Here is a 25,936-nt window from a genome sequence, read left to right as displayed (position 1 = left end):
CAAAGCATAAAAAGTTCATTATCCACATCCCCCTTCCCAGAAAATGGAGTTGCCTCCGCTCTCCAAAGCATGCCAGTTTTCCCTGCTTCCAGGAAGCCCATTTCTACCCATCCGTGAGGAACTTCCTTCAATACCCTCAAGGTGATTTATCCTTCTATGGCAGTCACCCAAATGATTTCTGGGTAATTGTGGACACACAGTTCACTGACAAGGAAATAGGAATAACCTTGAGGGGAAATGTAAATCATAAACACAAGCTTTTCATCTCAGTAGACAGGTGAGTAAAACTCTTTAAAATGCATCAAGTATGCAGAGTTGAGGGAGAGGTGAGTTGAAACAGTCTACAGTTCACAAAACCAGGACCACATCTTACATAGTGGTATCTCTACCGACTGTCCCTAGACACTCACAGACACGTGCCCTGGAAGGTGTGCACAAGAGTGTGTAGATGTGCTCTTGGGAATAGTAAACGGAAGCAACTGATGTGTCCATAGCACCGTAGTACAAACGTGATACAAATAGTTACTTAATGAACTGTAGCTGCATGCAGAAGTAACACTTTAAAATTATGGCTTTGGTGAGGGTACTTGCAGAAAACCTGCTAAAAGTTATTTATAGAGATAGAAATATACAATGATTATACACAGGAGCGTATCAAAACGGAAAAGCATAAAAATGCTAAAAACAAATAAAAAAATCTAGTTAAGGTTGGGAGGACCGTTCATGGGAGAGCCTGGGAACTATAGTTTATGTTCTAATTCAGTAATGTGTTTTTTATTTTTACAGTGTTAAATAACCTTTGCTTGGGACAGCTTGTTTGTATAGCCCTGGCTATCCTGGAAGTCACTCTGTAGACCAGGCCACCTGCTTCTGCCTCTGCAGGGACTAAAGGCATGCATCACCAGACTAGATTGCATGCATATTTTTATTGTGATAAGATGTTTAGCATAAAATTTCCATATTTCATTCTAAGCATTTTTAAGTGTTTAAACACATCCACCTTTGTGCACAACCACCCATCTCTCCCATCACCCCATCTCTAGCATTTACCACCACTGTGCTTTAGGTTAACCAAGAAATCATTGCTGGGGCTGGAGACATGACTCAGTCATTTGGAGCCTCTTGCCAAAGACCCTGAGTTCCATTCCTAAGCTGACAACCATCTGTAACTCCAGTTTCCGGGTATCTGATGCGGTCTTCTGACCTCCACAGGGACCAAGTATGCACACAACGTGTATATATGAATGTATATAATATATAAATGTATAACATTTTTGCAAATATATGCAAAACATTCATACACATAAATCTTAAAAAAGAATCATTGCCAAGTCCAACGTTTTGACTCAGTTTTCTTCTGTTTCCCCGTTTTACCTCTTAAATCTTCGACCCCTTTAAATCAAATTTTCACTCTTTTTTTTGTATCACAAGAAATTTTTAAAAACAAAATCATGAGTATGGATCCAGAAGGGACCTTCCCGCTTTACAAAGAACCTGGAATGGAGGACAAATAGCGTGTCACATTCAACCGCTGCTACAGGGAGCTAAAATCAGCTTCTCCATTTAGCAATGGGAAGGTTTTGACAGTTAGCCAGCAGCTAACAAGCCACCCGGAAGCCCAGGAGTTCCGATAGGCGGGCGGCTGGCTCGGGTCCACCCATAACCACTCCGGCTCGGGGTCATTCCCCGCGCTAGAGGCCGGAGAGTTCTAAATTCCGGAACGGTGACCAGGAGATCGGGTAGGAGGGACAGCCGGGGCAGCTAAGCCGGTTGCTTTGGACTCCGCTCCGCTTCAGGGTGTTATCCAGGCCTAGGTTTTATTCTGCTCTCGCCCAGAAGGCTCTCTGGGACAGCCCCGGAAGAGGCGGAGCATAGAGAAGACTAGGCTCTGATTGGCTGTTCAGAGCAAGGCAGGCTAGGCGCGAGTTTTGGTATCCCGGGTTTTGGGAATGGTAGGATGGCGGCTCGGAGAAGTTTGAGATACTCGGGGGACCCCGGGTAAGTGCTGCCGCCCCGAAATCCTCTCGGGATAGGCTTGACCTGTTCCAGAGATTCCCCCAGCCCCGGGTCCTAGAACCGTGGGGAGGAGATACAATTCCATGAGTCAAGCTGTGTGGTAGAGGAACTCAGACACCAGCGTCGCTTCATGTGACAAATATTAAATATTAATCATCTCTGGCCTGTCGTCATTGCTTTTTATTTCCAAGACCCAGCTGTTTTCATAATAGAAAACATGGTCTCTGATGCAAACCAAATCTCTAGCGAGGGACCAAGCAGCCGTTTCTTTAGAGCTTGGACTGGCCTTGCCTAATTCCTAAAAGGATATTCAGGGTGCGGCCTGAATCTTTTTATTATAAAGAGAAGTGCGCTGAAAAGAGGTGACTAAGCCGCTTCGAAAGATTAGTTCGACCAGCTCCTGGCGAAGGATCTTCTGGGCGTGTCTGGTGTCCAAAGCCTGGTAGAGATCTGGATAGAAAGGTCTCCCCTGCGTAGCGGGTCTTGTGTAGGAAGATTACTTGTGGAAGATGGTGCTTGTAGCTAACCACAGGACAGAGTTGGTGGGGATCCACACTCAGGGAGCAGTGGGGAGGAAGATTTAAAAAGAAATTTAGGGGGCTGGAGAAAGGACTCAGTGGTTAAGAGCACCGACTGCTCTTCTAGAGGTCCTGAGTTCAAATCCCAGCAACCACATGGTGGCTCACAACCATCTGTAATGAGATCTGATGCCCTTTTCTGGTGTGTCTGAAGACAGCTACAGTGTACTCATATATAATAAATAAAAATCTTTTAAAAACAAAGAAATTTAGGGAGAGGGCAAAGGAGCTTATCAGGGGATGCTGGTTTGTGCTTTTAATTTTTGGTTGTTCGAGACAAAATTTCTCCGTGTAACCCTGGTTGTCCTGGAGCTCACGCTGTACCAGGCTGGCCATAAACTCAGAGATCACCTGCCTCTGCCTCCCAAGTGCTGAGATTAAAGGCATGAGCCACCACCGCTGGGCAAGGGAAAGGAGCTTAAAACTTGATCTGCTAAATCAGTGTTGTTTGTTTCAACATCTTGAAGTTTGAAATTTATGAAATCCGTTCATCCATCACTCCTAAAACACACAGGTGCATACAGCGAGATTATATAAATGGTTACTATAGAGATTTCCTTCCTTTGGAAGCTGCTCCAGGACTCCAGCCCAAAGGCAGAAGGAAATTTCTTTGTTTTTGGAGTGCACACAAGATACAGATGGAAAGAGTTGAGGCTAAGCAGTTTATGCCTCCAGGTTTTCCCACCTACTTCTGTCTCCAGGGGCCATCCTGAAGTCACTTGAGCTTTCTGAACCCAGAATCACAGTCTGTGGTTATCACAAAGCAAATGCTGTACGGGTCTGAGAATCAATTAAAGCCGGAGTTGGTTGGAAATGAGAAATCTTGCCCCCCCAACCCCATCCAGAATTCCTGGGGCATTATATGCTGGGAGCGTGGCGCCGATAAATCTTTTATATTGTAACCTAATACAACTGAGATGGTTTACAAAGTGATAGGTGTCTCCAGTGATTTATTGTAATGGCTTCCACTCTGCTGGGTGAGCATTAAGGAAGATAATTTGGAAAGGCTTGTCTGGGAAGGATCACAGTTTATTCCCATTTACTTAAAATGCCTCCTAGTTTCCCTTTTAAATTTTTGTCATCTGTGTTTTAATAGTGCAAAACGTTCAAGGAACACATTGGGAAGCACAAATTCCAGGAAACAGGTAAGTAATCTTTGTTAATGTGGTTTTTTCTTAAGCCATTGAAAGCTATCATTTTGTGGGAATCACATTTTTATAGACTTTTCTTAAACTTGCCTTCCTTCTTCCTCCTCCTCCTCCTCTCCCTCCTCCTCTTCTTCTTCCTCCTCTTCCTCCTCCTCCTCCTCCTTCTTCTCTCTCTCTCTTTCTCTCTCTCTTATTTTGACAAGGTTTCTCTATAGCCTTGGCTCTCCTGGAACTCACTGTGTAGACTGGTCTAGGCCTTGAACTCACAGAAATCCACCTGTATCTGTCTCCTGAGTGCTGGGCCACCATCACCACCTTAGCCTCTGCCTCCACACTTGACAAACATTTTTTATAGCAGCTTTAAAAAGCGTTTTATCCAGCGTGGTGGAGAAAAGGAACTTCGTTAACATTTTAGAGCCATCTTCTCTTCTGAAGCTAGTTAGATATTATTTTTATTCAGATAATTGACATCACATAAAGCTTTATAATGTCCTGAGATGTCATTTTTTCACTTATCAGCAATTTCTCCATGCTACAGTATTAATAATTAACTAATAATATGCTAATAATTAGTAATGGATAAACTATTATCCATTGCCATTTCAAGTTAGTGTGATGAGGGCGCTTGCTTTTCGGGTTTGGGGTTAGCCCGTCGGAGCGCTTTTGGGGTTCTTATTTGCCCCTGGCTTACTCCATCTCTGGTAGGTTCCCTGCTCTGCTGAACTGGCTCTAGCATTGTGGTGGGTCCCCAGGGGGATCTTGTTCCTTTCTCCTGCCCACCACTGCTCAGAGTGGCTAGAACCCACTGTGCCCTGGGGGCTTTCTCCATGCTGGTGTCTAGAATGGTTTTTCATGGCTTTCAGGTCCTCTGCCTGGGAGGCATTCGACTCGCAGGTGATGGCTGCCTCTTTGGCTTGAGAATAAACCTTCTGCTGTGCCTTGGCATTTCTCCGTAGAGCTAGCTCTCTGGGAACGATGACTTCCCCGAGGCTTGGAGTTTTGTCTGCCAGAGCTATTGCATGTCTTCCAGACTTTCCTTATCTGTTAGTAATAATATCCTTTTGTAGTTTGTGAGCCACCATAGAAGATCTTCTCGTCTTGGTCTTTCGTCAGGATTTAGGGTTAATCTGTGTATTGAATGAGATTGAACTGTGAGCCCTGGTCTCTGTCCTGTAGGAAGGAGGCTGTATCCTGGCATGCATTTAAAACTGCTTATGAGCTTTTGGGCACGTGTCCTTTTTCAGGGGAGGGGAATCCCAGGTTCTCCTATATCGAGGAATTGGGTAAACGATACCCTGAGGGCCAAATGTAGCCTGCCGTCTGTCTTTGTGCAGCCTTGTGAACCAAGAATGTTAGGGGTTTTGTTTGTTTTGTTTGCATTCTAAAATGATTTGAATAGGTGGAAGTGAAGGCTCTTACCTATTTATAATCCTAGCACTTGGGAAGACTTCCGGGAGTTGAGTTCAAGGCCAGTCTGCATGCATAGTGAGACCCTGTCTCAAAAAAGAAAACAACAAAACAAAAACAAAACGCTGACTTAGAATGAGCAGTGAAAATGATAGGAAACTCTCAGTCAAGTTCAGTTGAAACATAGTCACGGTCATTCCTTCCTGTCTTGTCAATGTCTGCTTCCGTATGTAACAGCACAGAAGCCTAGTGGTCCACAGAGCCAAGATGTCTGCTCTCTGGTCTCCATTGAAATGGTTCCCCCCTCCCTGCCTCCGATCATCAGAGCAGTCTGGGTTCAGGTGTCTCCATTGATTGTAGGACTAGCTAGAGTGCCTGTCCTTAGGAGGTGAGTTTAAACAGTAAAACAGTTGGCTGTTTCAGTGATTGCGTTTATTAACTTTTAGAAAGCTGGTCAGAAGCCCAAGCGCAAGGATGTGTTCGACTTTCCTAATACATCCGATGTCTCAAGCATGCTGAGAGAACTCGAGGAAGAAGAACCTTACGAAACCTTCGGTCAGTGTTCTAAGTCCCTTTCCATGGCTGGAAGCAACCGCGCTTAGTTCACGAGAGTCATGTGGTCATCTCCACTATCTAATTCCAGAACATTTTTGGCCTAGAACCTCCTGACACCAGTCACCCCGCCTCCCTTGCCTTGATCCCTGGATCATAAATTCACTTCCAGTTTCTGTGGAGGTCCTTGAACCACTTGGACTTAAGCTTTGTACAGGGTGATAAGAATGGATGGATTGCATTCTTCTACATGCTGACCTCCAGTTGAACCAGCACCATTTGTTGAAAATGCTATCTTTTTTCCATTGGATGGTTTTACTAACTAACTAGTGCAGTGGCTACCCAGGTATGATATGGCAGTGAGGAAAGGCTATGTTAGGTCCCATTAGTGTTCATTTGTATTCCTAAACATTTCTAATATACACGAGGATACAGAGAAATGATCTGAAACCATTTCTTTAAAAAGTGTTGCTTAGATTTATTTTGAGGGTATGAGGATTTTGCTTGCAGATATGTCTGTAGCATTGCATGCATGGTGTCCATGGAGGCCAGGAGAGGGCATTGGATGTCCTGGAATTGGAGTTACAGAACACTGTAAGCTGCCATATGGGTTCTGGGAATCAAGCCAAGGTCCTTGGCAAGAGCAAGTGCTCTCATCCCCTGAGCCACCTCTCTAGCCCTGAAAACATGGCTTTTATTGCCAGTAAGGTTTTCTATTACCGAGGTATAAGATAAAAAATATTTGGAAGTAGCCTATGTAACTGACTTTGGCTTTTTCGGCCATTTAAACAAAGATTGTCTTGTATCCTGCTGTCAGGGAGTATAACCTAGGACCCGGACAGCAGTTTTAAATACGCTGTTCTTGTCTTTGCAGACCCCCCTCTGCACAGCACTGCTATCTACACAGATGATGAGCTCTACAAGCACTGTGTGTCCTCCACCTCCCCAGCTACCCACAGAGGAAAGGAGAGCAGAAAGTAAGGCTGCATCTCAAGCAGCTGGGGGTTCTGTTTGTTCGCTTCTTTGAGAGGGTTGTGTGTGGGTGTGCGCAAGTGAGTACAGGTACCTGAGGAACCCGGAGATGGTGGATCCCCTGGAGCCTGAGTTATAGGTGGTTCCAAGTCACCTGAGAGCTTGGAACAGAACTCTGGTCTTCAGGAAGAGCAAGGGCTTGTAACCACTGAGCCATCTCCAACCCTTAAGTTTTTTTTATAGACAGTAAGAAAACTAAAGTCATCTCAGGATCTTTTGAGTCAAACTGTTATGATTGTCCTCAAAAGGTCTAACTGGTACACAGCAATGTAGTTTTCTTTAATTGTTATTACTTATCATAATTATGATTGGCACCTAGTTATCAGCATGCTGCCTCTTTAGTTGGGTTACAGTTTTTTTTTTCAAGATTTATTTATTTTGTGTATGAATACACTATAGCTGTCTTCAAACACACTAGAAGACAGCATCGGATCCCATTAGAGATGGTCGAGCCACCATGTGGTTGCTGGGAATTGAAGTCAGTGCTCTTAACCACTGAGCCATCTGTTCAGCTCTGCAGTTCTTTAAGTGAATCTAGAGGGGCTAGTGGTGATGAGCCAGTATCTGTTCATGGGCGCAAAGGCTCCATGTCCTTTAGTGATATCCTAAGGTATGAAATTATTATGTAGATTTTAAATCTTTCTTGGGTTTATTCCTAGGTTATTTATCAATATTTTTGTTTGTTTGGTAATTACTACAAACCAAATAAATGGGCCTTTAATTTTATCTGCTGTGGTAAATTATATATGTGAAAGTATAAGTTTCTTACATTAAGCTCTCTCTGTGTGTGTGGGGGGGGGCAGGGGTGTTTGGATGGGGTGAGGGTAAAGGACAGAGGATGACCCTGGGTGTCCTCTATCCCTTTCTACCTTAATTTTGTGAGACACAGTCTCTAACTGAACCTGGGCCTCATGAATTCAGCCAGATTGGCTGACCAGGGTCCCTTGGGAGCTTCCTCTCTCCACCCCAGTTGGCACTGGGATTACAGCCAGCTTTTTCCATGGGTAGGAGGGAGAGGGCCACTTGAGAGACCAGTGGCAACATGTTTGCATGATTGGGGCAGGGAGGGTGGGCAGGTGTCTCAGGGATGAGCAGGTCGGGCGATGCTGGAGAAGAGCCTCATCCAGGCTACTCTGGGGCTGCTTCATGGTCAGCAATTGACGGGGTTAATGGCACCAAAGGAAGGCCTTAGCAAAGTAAGGCAGGGTTTGCATAGAAGTACAGAAGAAAGTCGGGGCTGGGGGAGAGGTGGGGAGAGCTTAGCATGTCCCAGGACACTAGGTCTCAGTGACAGTTGGCACCTTTGCCCCGGGGTGTTCAACTGTCTTATTCTTTCGCACTCCCTCTTTCCCTTCCTTCCTTCCTCTGTCCCTCCTCAGCTTCCTGGTTAGCTGGTCTGTCATGGAGAGGCCCTGTGTACTGGCTGGTTTTGTGTGTCAACTTGACACAAGCTGGAGTTATCACAGAAACAGGAGCCTCCCTTGAGGAAATGCCTCCATGAGATCCAGCTGTAAGGCATTTTCTCAATTAGTGATCAAGGAGGGAGGACCCAGCCCATTGTGGGTGGTGCCGTCCCTGGGCTGGTGGTCCTGGGTTCTATAAGAAAGCAAGCTGAGCAAGCCAGGGGAAGCAAACCAGTAAGTGACATCCCTCCATGGCCTCTGCATCAGCTCCTGCTTCCTGACCTGCTTGAGTTCCTGTCCTGACTTCCTTTGGTGATGAACAGCAATGTGGAAGTGTAAGCTGGGTAAACCCTTTCCTCCCCAGCTTGCTTCTTGGTTATGATGTTTTCGCAGGATTAGAAACCCTGACTAAGACAGCCTGCATCTGAGGCCATCTCTGCTGGATCTGAAGCATCTAGCTTTGCTTGTTCTTAAGTCTTCCACTCTCCAGTCTGCCTGTGTCTACCTACCCAAGGCTCTAAGTCAGCACAGGGTCTCCTGTATTCTCCCAACGGTGGGCCCAGGGATGCCCCACAGCGGTGGGGGCAGTGCTGTGGATGAAGCCCAGTTCTCAGACTTGAGCACTCTGGAGCATGAGTTCTCATTTGCCTAGGAAAAACAGATAGGTGCACCCTGGGGAAAGAAAGGGGCTGTCAATCAAAGGTGATTGACCCGCCCATGAGGTAGAAGACCCTCTATCTTCAGCTTGTTTTCATGCAGAGGCGGTGTGTAGCAAACGTTCTGAGTGAGATACTGATGGCTTGTTGTTTGGCACAGCTTGAACCCTTCTGAAAATGAAGCAAGTGGAAATGATTCGATAAAGCTCAGTGCAAAAAAGGTATGGGGAGCGTCCCGTTTTCTGTCCTCATGGTAAGGTACTTAGTATTTTACTGGGTAGATGTAGCAGCATGTGTTAATACAGAAGTACCTGAGAAGTAGAAGAAGTTTAAAAAGTAGGCTATGTTCACTTATTTTGTGTATGTGTGTATGTTCACGTTTGTGGACACATATATGGAACTGTGTGGCGGTGAAGGAGCCTACGGGAGCCATTCTCCACTCCAGCCTACAGGTCTTAGTATTGACTCAGACCATCTGTCTTGGTGGCAGGTGCCTTTCCCTGCGGCATATCAGACCGGCCCAGAAAAAATAGTTTTCTATCTGAAGTGTTAAGAAGGAATTCTCAGATCTCTCTTACCTAGTCAGTTTCTGTAGTGTCTGATAGTGCGTTCAGTTTGTGGTTTACAAAGGCAGAGTTAGGAGGCGTCTTGGTCACTGTCTTCTACATGTCATGTTCAGTGATGTTTACAGAGGAGAAATGGGAGCTACTGAGTCCCCTGATGTTAGAAGAATGATGGGCTCAGCGTTTTCTAAACTGGCATGCTGTTCCCTTCATAGCCAAGGAGAAAGCTGGAGCCCATCAGCGATGAGTCGGACAGCTCTGAAGACAACGTAAGGAGATCGGTGTCTATAGAACGACCGAGGGCACGCAAGCCCCCGGCTGCTCCTGCAGCAGCGTCCTCGTCGTCGTCACCCTCTGAGAGGCCAGCAGAACAGGTCACTCCTCGGAAGACGAGCTTCCCTCAGCCCTCTGCTGTGGAGGAGACTCCAGCAGCACAGAGTCAGCTGGTGAGCGGTGTTTGCAAACCTCTGCCTCGGAGAGAGAAGTTTACCAAAAAGATTAGCGAGGAAAAAAAGAGTTCTTATTTTAAAAATAAGTTTAGAGCCTTTGTCACAGAAAGCAGTGTTTCTGTTAGAAAAACCTGGGAGGCTAGAAAGGAAGATACGTTACCTACCGTCCCATACAGAAGCGCATCTGTCCTGGGCGCACTCCACAGTTCTCCCCTGCACTCTCCTCATCCTCCGCTGGTCACTAAGAATCCCGCAGCATCCTTCCTATTAACCATTCATGGATGCCCATTGTGTCTGTTGGTGAAAATTACAATCTTGGTGCATTGATGAGTTTCTTTTTAAAATTATTTTTTTTATTATAATCACTCCATTTCTCCCTTCCTTCCCTCTAAATCTTCCCATATACCCACCCCCATTGCTCTTTTTCAAGTACTTAGCCTCTTTTTTCACTAATTCTTAGGGTGTGTGTGTGTGTGTGTGTGTGTGTGTGTGTGGCTTTCCTTAGAAAAAATACTATGGGTCATATGTGTTTTCAAGGTAACTGAAGTATATATATCTTGGTTCATGTTCTTATATGTTGTCTCATTAACTCACTTGGTTGAATATTTTAGATCAGTAATTCATTCTTCACATTCATTCACAGCAAAGTCCTTGTTCCCCCGCCTCGCCTTTCTTCCCTCCATGAAACAGACGGAAGACTTTATGGGGTTTTCTTGTCCAGTCTCCCAGGGTTCCTTCTGTATACATAGACAGAACAGTATTTTCTTACATGTATTAGCATCTGCTGCATGAGCAGACACGTAGGTTATAGACAGACCCTCTGGCTGCCTGCCTCTTTCCTGAGAAGTCAGGCCATGGTCCCTGTGAGAGCGCTAGCAGAGAGAGCTCTGGGACAGAGTGGGTGAGGAAGCACGGCTGTGTCCTTGTACCCCTCCCTTGGCAGCTGAGGTAAGTCTGGTCCTTGGGCCACCTCCATGCTCCTTGAGCACAGCGGCCAGACCAGGTCATAAAATGAAGCCTGCTCATCCCCTGAAACCCTGTAAGAACCAGAAACCCCTTTTCTTTTCAGAACCTGAAGGATCTGATGCTCTAAGCTTCATGACCCCGTCATGTCCTATGCCATGGCGCTCCCTCCCTCCCTCCCCCCTCCCTCCCTCCCTCCCTCCCTCCTTCCCTCCCTCCTAAGGCAGCTTCTGGGGGTGAGGCCGTGGGGTCAGAGGCCTTGTTCCCTGCATCGCTCCTTCATGTTGCCCATGCAGTGGTGTCTGTCCCTCTCGGGACTGATCATGGCGGTCTGTCACTGAGACCTGCTCTTCTGAATGCTCATCATCTGAAGGGTAATTTCCTGTCAGCTCTTTCCTATAAACCTGTGTTTCTCTTCTTAACACAGGTTGTCTGTTGTTCTCCCTCAGGGTCTTTCACAGGAAGTGCTCGCTGTGTGCTTGAAGCTGCTGTTGGCTGTAGTGTTTCCACGTGATGTGACCAACAGCACAGTTCAGATGTATGTTTTGCTGGTGCTGTGCTGAACGGGGTGGTGGGCTCTTTGGCCTATCAGTTATGTGAAGGAGATTGGATGGCTTTTTTTCTTTTTCTCTTTTTCTTTAACATCACAACTTTACAGATTTTATTTAGTTTTTGAATTTTTTTGTTCTGATTTGGCGTTTTTGAGATCAGGTCTTATCGTGGTACTCGGGCTGCTCCTGAATTTGTGGCTTTAGTGACCTTGTGCTGCTTGGCCTCCTGAGTAGCCAGGGCTGCAGGCTTGAGCGCCATGCCCCCTCCTTGAGAATTTAAGCTGTCTGTTTCCTGGAGATTTTTAAATACTGTTACCATTTCAGATCAGCGAATCATCATCGGGTGTCTCCATGGGATGGGCTATGTAGAATGATAACGTCAAGCTAATACATCCACTACTTTAGCTTCCCTTTCTTGTGGTGTGGTAGTCTGAATGAGGCGCCCACCCTATGCTCTGGCATCTGACTACTTGGTCCTCCATTAGTAACAGTTTGGATCTCAAAAACTTCTTCTTCCTAAATGAAACTTGGTGCTTTTAACATTAAACAAAATCTTTGCTCTACCCCTGGGTCCCATCTCATAGACACCATTTCCTTGTCCACTCTGACAGTCTCAGCCTCATAATTGCATCTTTTGGTTAAATTACTTTTCTGTCAGTGTTGATGTGATGAGATGCAGTCTTGTTATTTATTATCCTCCCTTCCTTCTGGGCTTTGTCCTCGTGTTGTCTAATAGAGACATCAGAAGGTGCCTCTGTTGTGTGTATACTTTTTTTTTTAAAGATTTATTTATTTATTATATATATAAGTACACTGTAGCTGTCTTCAGATACACCAGAAGAGGGCATCGGATCTCTTTACAGATGGTTGTGAGCCACCATGTGGTGCTGGGAATTGAACTCATGACCTCTGAAAGAGCAGTCGGGTGCTCTTAACTGCTGAGCCATCTCTCCAGCTCCGTGTGTATACTTTTAAGTGTATTTAGGCTCAAGTAGACTGTCTTACCTCCCTGGTGGAGAGAGCTGTGTGTGTGTGTGTGTGGGGGGGGGGTGTTCGTTCCTCTGTTGGTAATTCTAAAGTAACTGAATATTTAGGGTATTTAGTTCTCTTTCTGTGACGTAGCTACGCTGTGGTTTATTTGTTGTGATTGCCCTGGATTAAGATGATACATCTTTCACTGAGCAAAGTCTTTTTAGATGTGTAATGGGAATATATATATGTGTGTGTGTATATATATATATATATATATATATATGTCTGTCTGTCTGTCTGTCTGTCCCCTCCTACTTTCTACCTGCAAGCTACTTCTCCTCAGGGGCATGTAACTAAGTAACAGTGTTAACCTCCGTTTCCCCATCCCTGTCTTCTGTGACCTTGATTTCTCTTATTGTACCTGTGATATGACCTTACTGGGTTGCCATTTTCCTTGAAACCGGAAAAAGATCCCATTGTGTTTTGTTTTCCCATGTTTCCTTTCCACTTCTTTTGTCCACTTCCTGCCTGATTCCTTCCTCTCAGCCTACAGAGCACCCCACTTTCTTTCCTGCAGTCAGGCATCTAATTCACCACTGCCTTTCAAGGATACTTATGTAAGTACAGAATTTTGAGTGGACAACCCACCCCTCACCCTTGCCAGCTCTTGAAGGATGTCACTGCAACCCCAGCCCCACCCCCACCCCTGACTTCCCTCCGTCCTGCTGAAGGTTTCTCATGGCCCAGGTACTTCCGGTGCTCCTTGACCCGCTGGCATCGGGTCAGGTGAGCTGCGGGACATTGCTTTGGTGGATCATGCTGGATTTAGCTTGAGTATAGCCTGGTGAGCTTCTCACCCCTCCACGTCATGGAAACTGTAGTCATTGTGCAAATACAAACTTCTGTCCAGTTCTCACTCTTGGTCAACGTTTTCATTTGTCTGGGTGTTTTGCCTGCATGTGTGTCTATACACCATGTGCATGCCTGGTACCCACAGAGGCCAGGGCAGGTTGTGAGGTCTTTTGGAACTGGGGTTTCAGACAGTTGTGAGCCATCATCCAGTGCTGGGAATTGAACCTGGGTCCTCTGGAAGATCAACCAGTACACTTCATCATCGAGCCATCTCTCCAGGCCCTCTTCTTGAACTTTTATTGTACATATTTTATAAAATGTTTCATAAAACGCTGTACTTTGGATGCCAAGACTAATGCTAACACGTCCGATAGTCCCTATGTACTGGATATGATTTTATTGCTGTTTTAAATCTCACTGAGTGTTGTTCAATGTGTTGTTGTTTGTGTTTTGGGAGTTGTGTATTTATTTGAAAATGGTCTCAGATAGCACAGGGTAGCACTGAGCTCACTTTTTAGCCAAGGATTACCCTGAAGGTCTGATCTTTGTGCCTTCACTTCTGAGAGTGAGTGCTGGGGTCATAGGCCTTTGCCACTTTGCCTATATGTGTGATGGGGAATGAACCCAGGCTTTGTGCACTCTACATACATGCTGCCAACTAAGCCATGTCTGCAGCCGCTCTGCTTTGTCTTTGAGTCAGGGTCTCACGTAGCTGAGGCTGTTCTTAGACTCGCTGTGTAAATTTGAGATGACCTCAAATTTAAGATCTTCTGCCTCTATCTACTGAGTGCCGATATGAAGCTTTCTAAGAGAATGGCCCACATAGACTCATATATTTGAATATTTGGTTCCCAGTTGGTGGACTGTTTAGAAAGGGTTAGGAGGTGTGGCCTTGTTGGAGGAGATATGGCCTTGGGGGAGGTGTGCCACTGGAGGTGGGCTTATACCAGATCCAGTCTGTCTTTCTGCCACATACTTTTGAATCAAATGTCAGTTCTCAGCTACTGCTCCAACACCATCCATACCTGCCGGCTAGTTTGCTGCCATGGTCCCTGTCAAATGGCTATGTCACTTTCTGAAACTGGGAGCAAGTCTTCAGTTAAATGCTTTCTTTTATAAGTTGCCTGGGTCTTGGTGTCTCTTCACAGCAATAGAAAAGCCCCAGTGTCACCCACTCCAAGGCCACACCCTCCCCAATGAGGCTCTCTCCAACAGGGCCGCTCTTTCTGATCCTTCTTAAACAGTCCACTGAGAAGCAAACATTCAAATATATAACTTAGGGACCATTCTCATTTGGACCACTGCATTGGCATGACAGACATGTATCACTGTGCTAAGTTTATATGGTGCTGTGGGTGGAACTCAGAGCTTCACTCTATACAAATTAACCCACATTCAAGCCCTCAACATTGGTTGCCATTTATACTTGAGATTTAAGCCCACGTGGACTGGTTTAATTACACCCCAAAGGTCATCCACTCTCCTCATATGGGTAGCCAAAGATATGCCAACATACAAATTATATGGGTAGCCACAAATGTCACCATAGGTATTCTTGTGAGAGAGATTAGACACAGTGGGTGATGTCAAGATGGATGAAACAGCTATGACACCAGTCACAGCCAGCAGCAGCTGGAACCGACAGAGAATGGCTTCACCCCAGCCCTTGCTGCAGGAGGGCTGTGTGGACTGTATCTTTTAGTATTCATTTAGTCACTTCAGTTCCACAGGGAGGGTCTCCATTAAGGCTGTCCCTTCCCTTCCCTTCCTAGACATGGTGACAGCTGCTTCAGCCTTTGTTTGGATCCAGCCATTGTCTGGATCTTCTTTGGGTCAATTTCTCTTTGGTCTGTTTTTATCTTGCTTCTGGGCCATATTTTCTTGTGTCCCACACTTTCTCATGTGTCAGTTTTAGTCTAGAACTTTACATTCTAGTCCATGGTGTTGTGAGGTGTTGAGCTCTGTGTCCCATCTTTGTGTGAGTAATGTCAACTGCTGTCCCAGCAGACAGCCTGCCTTTTGGCCCGGTGTTTTGATGTCCCAGGTTTGCTTTTGCCCTCTGCTAGGGTGAGTGTAGAATGCCTGAGATACTTTGCCAGTATCTGATTTAGTGGGACTCAACTTGTCTATCTGTTTATAACTGCTTTATGGCTAATTACCACAAAGTTGGTTACTTAACCATATACACTTAGCATCACCCTTTCTGTAGGCCGAGAGTCCAGCTTCAGTTTAGCTGGCTTCTCTGCTCAGAGCTGGAATTCCAAGCTGTCCAGGCGTGACGTGTCACGTGAGGCCTGGAGTTTTCAAATGTTGATAGAATTCAATTCATTGAGGCTTTAAACCTAAGGTGTCTGTTTTGTCTCTCTTTGGAGGCTGGGGTTGCTCTCCATCCCTACAGGTACTAATCATGGGGTTCGTTAACTATGGTGCCAACAAAGCCTGCCAGACGCTCCAGGTTACAGAAGTGTTCTTTCTCACACATTACAGCCCAGGGAGCAGATTCTGCCCTGTTTACAGGCACCACTTACCCAACAGTGAGGGAATTCTGCCTACCAGCCATCTTGGAATTCTTAGCACAACCCCGTGGTCTTGGTGGATTCTGTCAGGGGTTGGTTTTAGGCTTCATTAGGAATTGGATCTCAAGCAGGCCTCCAGCCAGCCAGGGAGTGTCTCAGAGTTGCATTGGTGTCCTCTCCTAGGCAGCTCCATAGGCATAGACTTCACCACCCCAGTGTGCTGGCTGTTGTTGCTTCGTGCACCAGGACCTGCCTGGCCTGAGATTGCTGACTAATCTTCTGTAAGTCCTAAGTAAGCACCACAGCTAAAGTCATGGCTTGATGACGTCATCCTAATCCCTACATTTCAAGGAAGAGAATTTTTCCTAAGTTAAAAGGCTATATTGTGGATTTAGCTCAGTGGTAGAGCGCTTACCTAGGAAGCGCAAGGCCCTGGGTTCGGTCCCCAGCTCTGAAAAAAAAAGAACCAAAAAAAAAAAAAAAAAAAGGCTATATTGTTTGTTTTGTTTTTGGTAGAAAACTCAGAAGAAAGTCAGGCCATCTCCTGGCAGGAGGAAGAGACCAAGGCGTGGATCCACACACTCAGGTACAGATGGCACTTTGTCACTTGTCACTTGTCTCTTGTACAGGACATCTCAGGAAGATGGCTATTTTTAAGTTGTCTTAGTTGTAGAAATAACAAACAGGTTTTTTTTTTTTGGGGGGGGGTGACTTGGAACTCGATGTGTAGACCATCTGGCCTTGAACTCACAGACATCCATCCGCCTTCACCTCAGAGTGCTGGGACTAAGTGCACACACCACCACTCTGGGCAAAAACGCCACTTGACTAAGGAATTAGGACTTTAGAATATCATTTTTTATCATTTTATGGTGAACATTAAAAAATGAGTTATTTAAAGACGGGCTTCTGTGCTGCAGTCTGTGCTCACTACTCTCTGTGCTGTGAGGACTGAGTTCAGGTTCTGGCCTGGACGACCCACCCCACCCCCCTTGGCTTTCTCTTCCCTTTCTTTTCCTTCCCCTTGCCGTGCTAGGGGTTGAGCTCCGGCGTTGCCCATCCTAGGAAGGTGCACTGAGCTACATCTCCAGCCTCTTTATGAACTGCCCCCTACCCTGTGAACATTTTTATGGACAATTTTATCAACGTGTTTTTATTTTTCTTGGAGGAATAGTCAAGATGTCAAGTCATAAAATAAACCTCTCCCAACTTCCCAAGTCATTATAAACCCTTACTGTGTGCTATACAGTTTAAAATGGTACTGAAACAGAAATAGTGTAATAATGTTTAATATTGCTGAGAAGAGGCCCCACTGCAGCACATGGCATGTGGACCCTGTCCCAGAAAGCAAGCCACGGTGAGTAGGCAGGAAGAAATGGCTATGGCTCTAGCTGGCTTTACACGCCGGTAGGACTACCTTTGAGTCAGTTTACAGATATCGAGTGTATAACTGAGATGTGCTTGATATTCCAGATGCTTCTGAAAGCATGCATATTTTGTGTCTGGAAGGAAAGAGACAGAGTGACGTCATGGAGTTGGATGTTGTTTTGTCTGCATTTGAGAGAACCTTCCTGGACTATAAGTAAGTCCTTTGATGGTGGCATCGGTGGCCTGGTCAGCTGTGCTCGGAGTGGCACTGTGTCCGTCCCAGTTTCCAGGGCTGACACACTTCAGATGATTGTACATTTTCATTAGAGTCCCTCTCCATACATTTATTATGATGCTACTTCAAGATGTTGGCTCATCTGTTCTCGATGTTCCTCATAGGCTTTATTCTAGAAGTGGGTTTCTCCTGTGCTGTTGGTTTTTCTCAGTCAGGCAGTATGTGGCAAGTATGGCCCACTCCAGTCCCTGCCAGCTCCCATGCGAGCAACGATAGGGAAGACCCTGCAGCTGCACAGCCTGCGTCACTCACGTCAGAGAGCAGCCACCACGTCAGGGCTTCTCTTGTGCTAGGCACACACACCTCCAGTTGTCTGGTCTAGTCTCGGGTGGGAAAGTTGAAGCAGCAGCTTTCAGTCAGGCTTGACCTATCTTCCACCAGCACAAATCCCGAAAGAGTGATTCATAAAATGTAGGATATTAAACAAATATATTTTTAAAACGCAGCTGGCAAAGTGGGTCTTAGAGACGTGGACTAGTCACGCAGAGCTGTGAGTGCATCTGGCTTGCCTGAGAACAGGATCCACTGGGATGGAGTCAGGGAGTCAGAGACTGGGAGCCTCCATGGGGAAGTGGCGTCAGCAGAATGCAGGCGGAGTGGCTTTTGCAGAGGCCACAGTGCTGGAGGGATTGTGGGGAGCAGAGAGAGGCACGGGACAATGGAAGCGTCTCATCTTCTCCAAGTCACTGCATCTAGACCAATGATTCTCCTCAATTCCGCCCCAAGATCAGATGAGTTCCTCATGCTGCTATGGGTGTTTGCCCAACTCTTGTCTCCTGAAGGGAAAGAAAGGGTGCTGTGAAAATTTTAGGAAGGCAGCTAACGTCCAATGAAGGATGCCCCTTCCTGCCATGAACTACAGCATGGGGCCCCACTACTGGCATCCATGCCTTGGACCTAGCAGCTTATTGAGGGTTTTAAGGGTGGCTGTAAGGGAGCTGGGGGAAATTCTCATTGTTGCTATAGAATGCCAGTGGTCGCCTGAAGCGTCTCTGCCTCACTGTCTGGCTACCTTTCTGTTGCTGTGGTAAGATATCCCAAGGAGCAGCTCAGGAGGAAAGGAGATTGATTTTAGGTCAGTTCCAGCTTGTGGTCCACCACTGAGGCAATCAAGGCCCAGGCACTTGAAGCAGGTGGTCACATCCACAGACCACGAAGACCGAATGAATGCGGACAAACTTGCTAATTCTGCTGGCTTTGTCCAGTCCAGAGCCCCACATGGGGAATAGTGCAGCCTACCTTTAGGGTGGGTCCTCCCACCACAATTAACTCTATTAACCAGTCCTCACTGGCATCCCCCAGGACAATGATCTAGATTCTCCTCTGAGACTCCTCCCTGGAGAGTCTAGATTGAGTTTTGACAAAACCAAGTATCCCATCATGTCTGCAAACCTTCCCCATCCCAGACTTTGTCCTCTGCCCTATCCCTTCGTTCTCTGGTGCATACACTCTAAAGATGTTGGTCATGTGCTGTCTGCCCACCCAGGAGCAGATGATTGCTCAGTCACCCCTGGAATAGTACTCTTTTAGCCATCCTGATAGTTGTCAAGTACACAAGTAAGTTTTTTTAATTGTGAAAACACTTAACAGAACAAGTAGGTTTTTTTTATTGTGAAAACATGTAACAGAACATACCAAGGACCATTTTTAAGCTGCAGAATGGCTAGCTGTCTGCAGCATACCTCTAGAACGTTCTCAGCTTGCAGAACTGAAGATCTGTAGCCATTAAAACTATTGACCACTTTCTCCCCTCCACAGCAGATACTTTTATAAGTATCGATGTCCTTTGGTCCCTTCTCTCCATTCTTTCTGTGTATACAGCCAGAAGTTGAATTGCTCAACTACATGACAATTCATTTTAATCTTTTTTAGCCACCTCTCATGTTTTTCTGAGAACTTGACACCATTTTCTAGTTCTCCCCTCAGTAACTGGGAAAGTGGCTCAGTAGGTAAGGGGGTTTGCTGTGCAAGCATAAGAGCCCACGTGTGGATCTGAGTCCACATGAGAAAGTAGGCTTGGCTCTGCACAGCTGTAACTCAGTGCTGTGCAGGGCAGACAGGAGGAGAGCTGGGAGCTTTTGCCTCCAGCCTAGGTCCTGGTTTCGTGGGAAACCCAGCCTCAAAGGATTCAGATGGAGAGTGAGGGAGCGGGACTCTGGTTGTCTCCCCAGGCCTCTGTGAAAGCCCAGACATGGGTTCATACATTACCCCTCCTCCACCACACTGCAGCCTCTCCACCTTGTGCATATTTAGTGCACACATGTGTGGATGTGGATATAGGCTTGCTCTGGAGTTTTCATGTTTCCCTCATTAGTGTGGCTGAGTATCTCTGTACATGCTGGTCATTTGTCTTTTTTTTTTTTTTTTTTTTTTTTTTTTTTTTTTTTAACAATTTACAGGCAAAGAGTTGAATCTGAAAGTTGTAATCAAGCCATCAGCAAATTTTATTTTAAAATTAAAGGAGAACTCATCAGAATGGTAAGTTTGTTGTCACTGTTTGTTTGTTTGTTTAAGACAGGGTCTTTGTATGTATCCCTGGCTGTCCTGGAACTCACTCTGTAGACCAGGGTGGTCTCAAACTCACAGAGATCTGCCTGCCTCTGCTTCCTAAGTGCTGGGATTAAAGGCAAATACCAATACGCCTGGCCACTCTAAAATTTTTTAAACTGAGGTTTGGACATTATCCTGTGGTTGTAGAAAAGCTTGCATTTGCTGGCTCTATGACAAGAAACATGTGAGAACTTCTCTTTATTTCCTACTGTGGGTGTGTGGATGATGGATCATGCGTGTGCATGTATGTGGAAGCCAGAGGCCCACGCTGAGTATCTTCATCAATTGCTCTACCCCTTACTGCTTGAGACGAGGTCTCACTGAACTTGAAGATCAGTGGCTTCTCTAGTTTGGCCAGTCAGTGAGCTGCAAGGACCTGCTCGTCTCCAACAGCACCTTGCAAAAGCCAAATGCCAGCTGGGGACCCAAACTTGGGTCCTCTTGCTTTTGTGATAGGCAGTTTACCAACTGGTATCTTCCCAGCACCTTACCATGTGGAACTTTAAACTGTTAATTTTGGAAAATTAGATATACTTTATTTTGTTGTCGTTGTAGCTTAAAGAAGTCCAGATGCTAAAAGCCCTGAAAAGGAAGAACACTAAGGTAATCACTAAGTCTCTTAGTGAGTAATGGGTTAGGAACCAGGGGAGCAAGGAGACACTTGCTTTTAGTTTTGTGAGCTGCAGTTTTTGGCGGGTTTGGTCAGGTTTTCAGTTGCTTTTGTAACATTAATGGACATGAGGAATGGGGATCTCTGTTAGCTTTTTGTTGTTCTAAGTTAGCCCCTGAGACAGCTTGTGGAGAGAAAAGGTTACTTCTGGGCCTGTAGTGAAGGAAACTGCTAAACAGACCAGGAGGCAAGAGGGGCTCAGAGGGCCCAGAGTTTTCAGAGACGCCCACTAAGCTGCACTCGTCTGCCTGTCTCTCTGCTCTCAGGGCCTAGTCATGTGAGCTGAGTGCTGAAACCTCTCCAGTGTTAACCTAAGTGTGTTATTGCATTGCTCAGATAATCTCCAACATGGAAAAGAAAAGACAGCGTTTAATTGATGTCCAGGATGAACTGATTCGGTAAGATAATACCCTGCTCCGCTGAGGACTCACCTAAAGGGCGAGAGTTTGTCACCTAGGCAAGTGGTGTAAGGACTCTCAGCACCTGGTCTGGCCTCAGGCAGCCGACTGCAGCCTCAGTGAGTAGACCGCCTGCCTGCAGCCTCAGTGAGTAGACCACAGGATTAGACGGCCTGGAGCTTGAGTCAGGCTCTACCACTGACTGCAGACTTAGGAGAGTTTCTGACTGTCAGGGCCTCAGCCCCTCCTGTGCATTTGTACCTGTTCCTTAGAGGGTGTTGTGTGATCACTGAGTAAGCCTAAGCAGGGCTGTCGCTGGTCTCGGGCAGAGTCTGTTCATGTTGCTTGCTTATTTGACTTTATAGTCTTGCTATGTAAGTCACTCTGGTCAGTGGCTCTTCAGTGACTGTTGAAATACACAGCAGTCCATATTCTGAGGTCTAGGGTTGGGGACAGTCCCTGTGCCGTGGGACTAGTGCACACAGAGTGTGGTAGCCTCACTGAACACGTTGGTCTTCTGAAGTATGGAGCGTGACCCAGAGGTTTGAATGTAGTAGGATTTGCCATGCTCTCTACTCTGAAGATGCTTTAAAAGTGCATGGACAGGCCGAGGATGTGGCTCAGCGGTAGAGCAGCTGCCTGGCATGAACAAGGAAGGCAGTGGGTTTCATTTCTAGGACCGCATGGGGTGTGATAGCAGGAAGCTTGAGCAGAATGAAGATTTGTCAGCAAACACTTGAAATACTGTAATTAAGTACTAGGTCTTTGTTTTGTTTTTTAAGACGGTTTCTCTGTATAGCTCTGGCTGATCTGGAACTTCATTTGCAGACCAGGCTGGCCTGGAACTCTTGTAGATACACCAGCCTCTGCTTCCCAAGTCCTGGGAATAAAGGTGGGCACGACCTGGGCTGGCTAAGTACTAGGTTTTAAAGTGACTTCCACAGGATTTTGAGAAAGACAGGTTAGTTGTTTATTCCATTATCTACAAATTTAGTCTGTGGGTTGACACTAGAAATTGTATTCATTGGCTCAGGCCAATGGAGATTTAAACAAAAAACTTCCTGCATGACTTCCTGGTTAAGCCATCAAGCTGTCTACTGCTGCCTATGTCCAGAAAACGTTAGCCAAATTTATATTGAATCCAGTAGTTGCCAGGACTTGAATAACTTGGTAAATGTTCGCAACTGTGAGGCATGTTCTCATGGCTGTCACTGCTCATTGTGTAGCATAGTTGAGATGAACCGACACCTAGAATTGTTTACACGTTCATAATTTGACACGCTGCTCTTTTCTTTTCTCACCCAGGAAGTTCATGCTCATACACTGTAGCCTGCTGAACCATATTATATGTCATTTGTGTGGGAGAAATGTTTTCGTTATGTTTGGTTTGGGTTTTTGTTCTTTATAATATGGGCACTTAGTATTTCCAGTCCATAAACAATATATATTCTTATTAGTTTATATTTTGTACAATTTGGTTTTTTTAAGATTTTTTTATTTATTATATGAGTACACTGTAACTGTCTTCAGACACACCAGAGGAGGGCATCAGATCTCATTACAGATGGTTGTGAGCCACCATATGGTTGCTGGAATTTGAACTCAGGACCTCTGGAAGAAGTACAATTTGTTTTTGAGATTTTAAAAAATAAAATTTGTTTTAATCTAGATTAGAACCACAACTGAAACAACTACAAACAAAATATGACGACCTTAAGAAGAGAAAGTCAGCACTTAAGAATTCCAAGCATTTCTTATCTAATTTAAAACAGCTGTATCAAGATTATTCCAATGTTCGAGAAGAAGAACCAAAGGAAAAGGAAAAAGTGAGTTCTGTGCACTGTGCATCAGAAGGTGACACAGGCATTTGCTTGTAGAACATCAGTAGTTTTGAAGAAAGGTAACAAGCAGCAGCATTATTGAAAGTCCGTGAGAGCACAGCACTGTAAGGCACCTTCTAGCTACTTAGTGAAGAGAGGAATCTGTTACTCCTGAGTTCCCCTAGAGCACTGTGTACTGTCCACAACACTCTTTTGAACAAGTACACTCTGCTTGATTACAGTTTCCATCCATACTCAGTTCACTCAGACGTGTTAGAAAGACCAACCACCTCTGTCTAGCCCGCGTTCATGCTTTAGAAGCTGTTTCACTGAAATGGCAGGAGTGACAGTTGGGAAATGTAGTTTATTATTTTAACACTTTGAAGTTGCCCCTGAAACTTTTCTGTGGCCGTAATAAAAATGTTAGCTAAAAAATTATAAATTTATAAAACTAATAGGACTAGAAAAATACTAACAGAATTGTGTATAGAATTGTACTAATAGAATTGTGTGTAGAATTATACTAATAGAATTGTGTGTAGAATTGTATTAATAGAATTGTGTGTAGAATTATACTAATAGAATTGTGTGTAGAATGTAATATATAATTATATACCGTGTCTTCGTGTATCTCATAATCAGGTTTGTCAACCTCACCTCTAAATTCAATTTTAAGATATGGGATGATCTGAGTTTTCAGAACTCAAGATCTGTTCATATATTAGAGCTACTAAAATATAAATGTTTAAAATGTACCTCAAGTCTATTTTAGGGATTCGATTATTAAATCTGTGAAAGTTAACAGTAGCATTGATCCTGGGGTAAGTCAGGATCTTGTTGTTCCTCCTTGCACATGCTAGGCAAATGTGCTCCCTGGTCTACCCCAGGCCAAAGACCAAGCTGTCGGAGCTGCTTTGGAACGCACTGCCCTCACCAGCCAGGGTGTGTGCCCCCAGTGCCTGGAGCACTGCTGCTGTTGTAGCGCCTACCCTACTTCTCCTGTGACACCTGGATATGTCACCCTCTTCCTAAATGAGGCCAAACCCGCAACTCCAAGTGAAGTTGTCTCATTTCTCTCAGAGAGCAGGTGCTTAGGGTTTCTTTTGAGTAGGCTGTCCCACAGGTGTTGGGCTGACTTCTCTGAAAACATGGCATGTGTGTGGCAGAAAACATCCACCGTCAGACAGCTTTTCTGCTCAGTTCTCATCATTGAGGAAAATACCTTGGAAGCACATTTATCAGGAAGCTGTCAAAAGTGTGGTAAAGCATTTAAGAGGAATTTAATTTTCTTCAGATAGTTTGCAACAGGAAGTTTGGTTTTGTTAATTATTTCTAAGTCATAAGTTGGGTTCTGTGTTCCAATTTAGGTTGGTTTTGTGTTTTAATTTTTCCCATAGACCTTTGGATTGGCAAGCTTTAAGGCATGGCTGACCCAATAGGTAACTTCCTAAATGATACCTTTGAGATCTTTGAGATTATTTTGTTATAGACTTAACAGGCCAGTTGTTCTCATTCTGTTAGGTCTTGAAGTAAAAGGAAACTTGCTTTAGAAATTTCTGTTTAAAATAGATGAGACCAAGTTAACACAGCATGCCACCACACACTTGCCTATCCAAGTTGGAGGAATGCATGACTGGCTATTGTAAGTCATGTAGATGCCATCGTTCTTTGGGACAATTGGTCTTGCCTGGGGTACAGAGATCTGTGAGCGCTTTGTTGAGCAGTTCCTTATGACATTGTATTAACAATTATGTTCTGAGGAGATAAGATGGGCTAAAACCCGTTTCCGAATAACGATGCCATGATGCCAGTGAAACAAAAGGAAGCCAGTGGAAGACATCCAGACTGGCCTCGGTCGTTAGGGTTGTGAACTAAAAGAACATTAAAGCATTTGTGAGTCTAAATAGTTTTTCTTTCATCAACAGTATGATTCATCTAGCCTTCCAGCTCTGTTATTTAAAGCAAGAAGCATTCTGGGAGCTGAAAAACACCTGAAAACCATCAATTATCATCTGGGGAAGCTCCTTAAGCAGGACTGAGAAACTGAGTCTCCTGCTGCCATTTCTTCTCCTGAAACCACACTCCTGACAGCCAAGCTTCTGTGCTGGCAATGAGTGAGGCCTGCTTACCAGGATGTACTACAGTTTTGTCATTCAAACTAAACTGCACCTCTTCAGTTGTCTAATAACTCAGAAGGCATAGCCATATTTTTGAGTATTGTGTTAATAAATTTCAGTCTCAACACGTTAGTCATCACCAGGCACAAGAGTTTTAACCTACAATAAACTCATGAATGACAGCAGTGCAAATGCTAGCACAGAATGACAGCAGTGCAAATGCTAGCACAGAATCACTTTGGTTAATTAGAAGCATCTACTGTCCTGTCAGAGGTAATAAGTCTGGTTTAGGCTAACCAAGTAATAAATAGTTGCTATAAACAGGTGAACAATAAGGTAATATAATTTGGTTTTTGTGTGATGTTAAATATAGGAGACTAAATGCAGGGCGTAGGTACATATTCTAACATAGGGCGATAGGCCCAGCACTAATTTAACATTCATGTTATTGAATCTCAGCCTTCAGGCAAATTGTAGCCTCATGATGTATGTTCTATCCACAGTCAGCTGCTCTGTAAAGCTTCTATAATTAGCTCGTCAGGAATATCGTCCACTGAACCAAGAACACTCTTATCTGCAGCGTCAGCAAATTCAGCATCTTCTGTCGCTTCTAAGAAACAGGCATCATCTCCGTCATCCCAGTCAGCGGCAGACAAGTTGCAGGGTGGTGGGTTTTGAAAATCCTTGGTTAGTGAGTTGCTGTCTTCATCTGTTTCTCCAGAAGTGAAATCTTCTTCCTTTATTTTGGAGGGAAGGAGTAAGGCGGACAGAGGAGTAAAGATCAGAACATGTGACTTCACCACACTGACATGTTGAGTCAGGGTGTAACGTAATAGCCAGTTTTCATGAATGAGCATGCTAGCTGCCTGTTGTCATGGGGAGGATAAGTGAGCTCAGAAGTGGGTTGCTTCTGTAGTGCAGACATGCTTCTCTGAGGCTGCAACTGACTGCAGCTCATGGCAGATACATTTCAATGTCCTCAGAAGGAGTACAGCAAATGTAAGTTCCCAGTAGGAAGATAAGCTAGCTGGAGGCAAGCGGGAAGATACACTTCTAAATT

General features: G+C 45.1%; 2 protein-coding genes across 6 annotated transcripts in view; one reads left to right on the top strand and one right to left on the bottom strand.

Moving 5' to 3' along the window:
* The first annotated feature begins 1,730 nt into the window (after nucleotides 1-1,730).
* On the top strand, nucleotides 1,731-24,947 carry Cenpu (centromere protein U). Its single transcript, NM_001025673.1, has 13 exons — nucleotides 1,731-1,998; nucleotides 3,691-3,739; nucleotides 5,596-5,704; nucleotides 6,576-6,678; nucleotides 8,953-9,013; nucleotides 9,571-9,801; nucleotides 16,175-16,244; nucleotides 17,132-17,240; nucleotides 19,721-19,799; nucleotides 20,427-20,474; nucleotides 20,878-20,939; nucleotides 22,609-22,765; nucleotides 24,685-24,947. The coding sequence occupies exons 1-13, from the start codon at nucleotides 1,958-1,960 to the stop codon at nucleotides 24,796-24,798; spliced, it is 1,233 nt and encodes a 410-aa protein (NP_001020844.1). The 5' UTR covers nucleotides 1,731-1,957; the 3' UTR covers nucleotides 24,799-24,947.
* Nucleotides 22,418-25,936, bottom strand: part of Primpol (primase and DNA directed polymerase) — a 37,082-nt gene continuing 33,563 nt past the window's right edge. For all 5 annotated transcript variants that reach the window (XM_006253167.5, XM_341433.9, XM_039094880.2 and 2 more), the window contains one exon: nucleotides 22,418-25,613. In XM_006253167.5, the coding sequence (XP_006253229.1) occupies nucleotides 25,380-25,613 (234 nt within the window). In that variant the 3' untranslated portion in view covers nucleotides 22,418-25,379. The remainder of the gene's footprint in view (nucleotides 25,614-25,936) is intronic.

Source organism: Rattus norvegicus, chromosome 16, assembly GCF_036323735.1.
Source record: "Rattus norvegicus strain BN/NHsdMcwi chromosome 16, GRCr8, whole genome shotgun sequence".
Classification (NCBI taxonomy): Eukaryota; Metazoa; Chordata; class Mammalia; order Rodentia; family Muridae; genus Rattus; species Rattus norvegicus.
The sequence above is the reverse complement of the archived record's forward strand: the minus strand, read 5'-3'. Positions and strand labels throughout refer to the sequence as shown.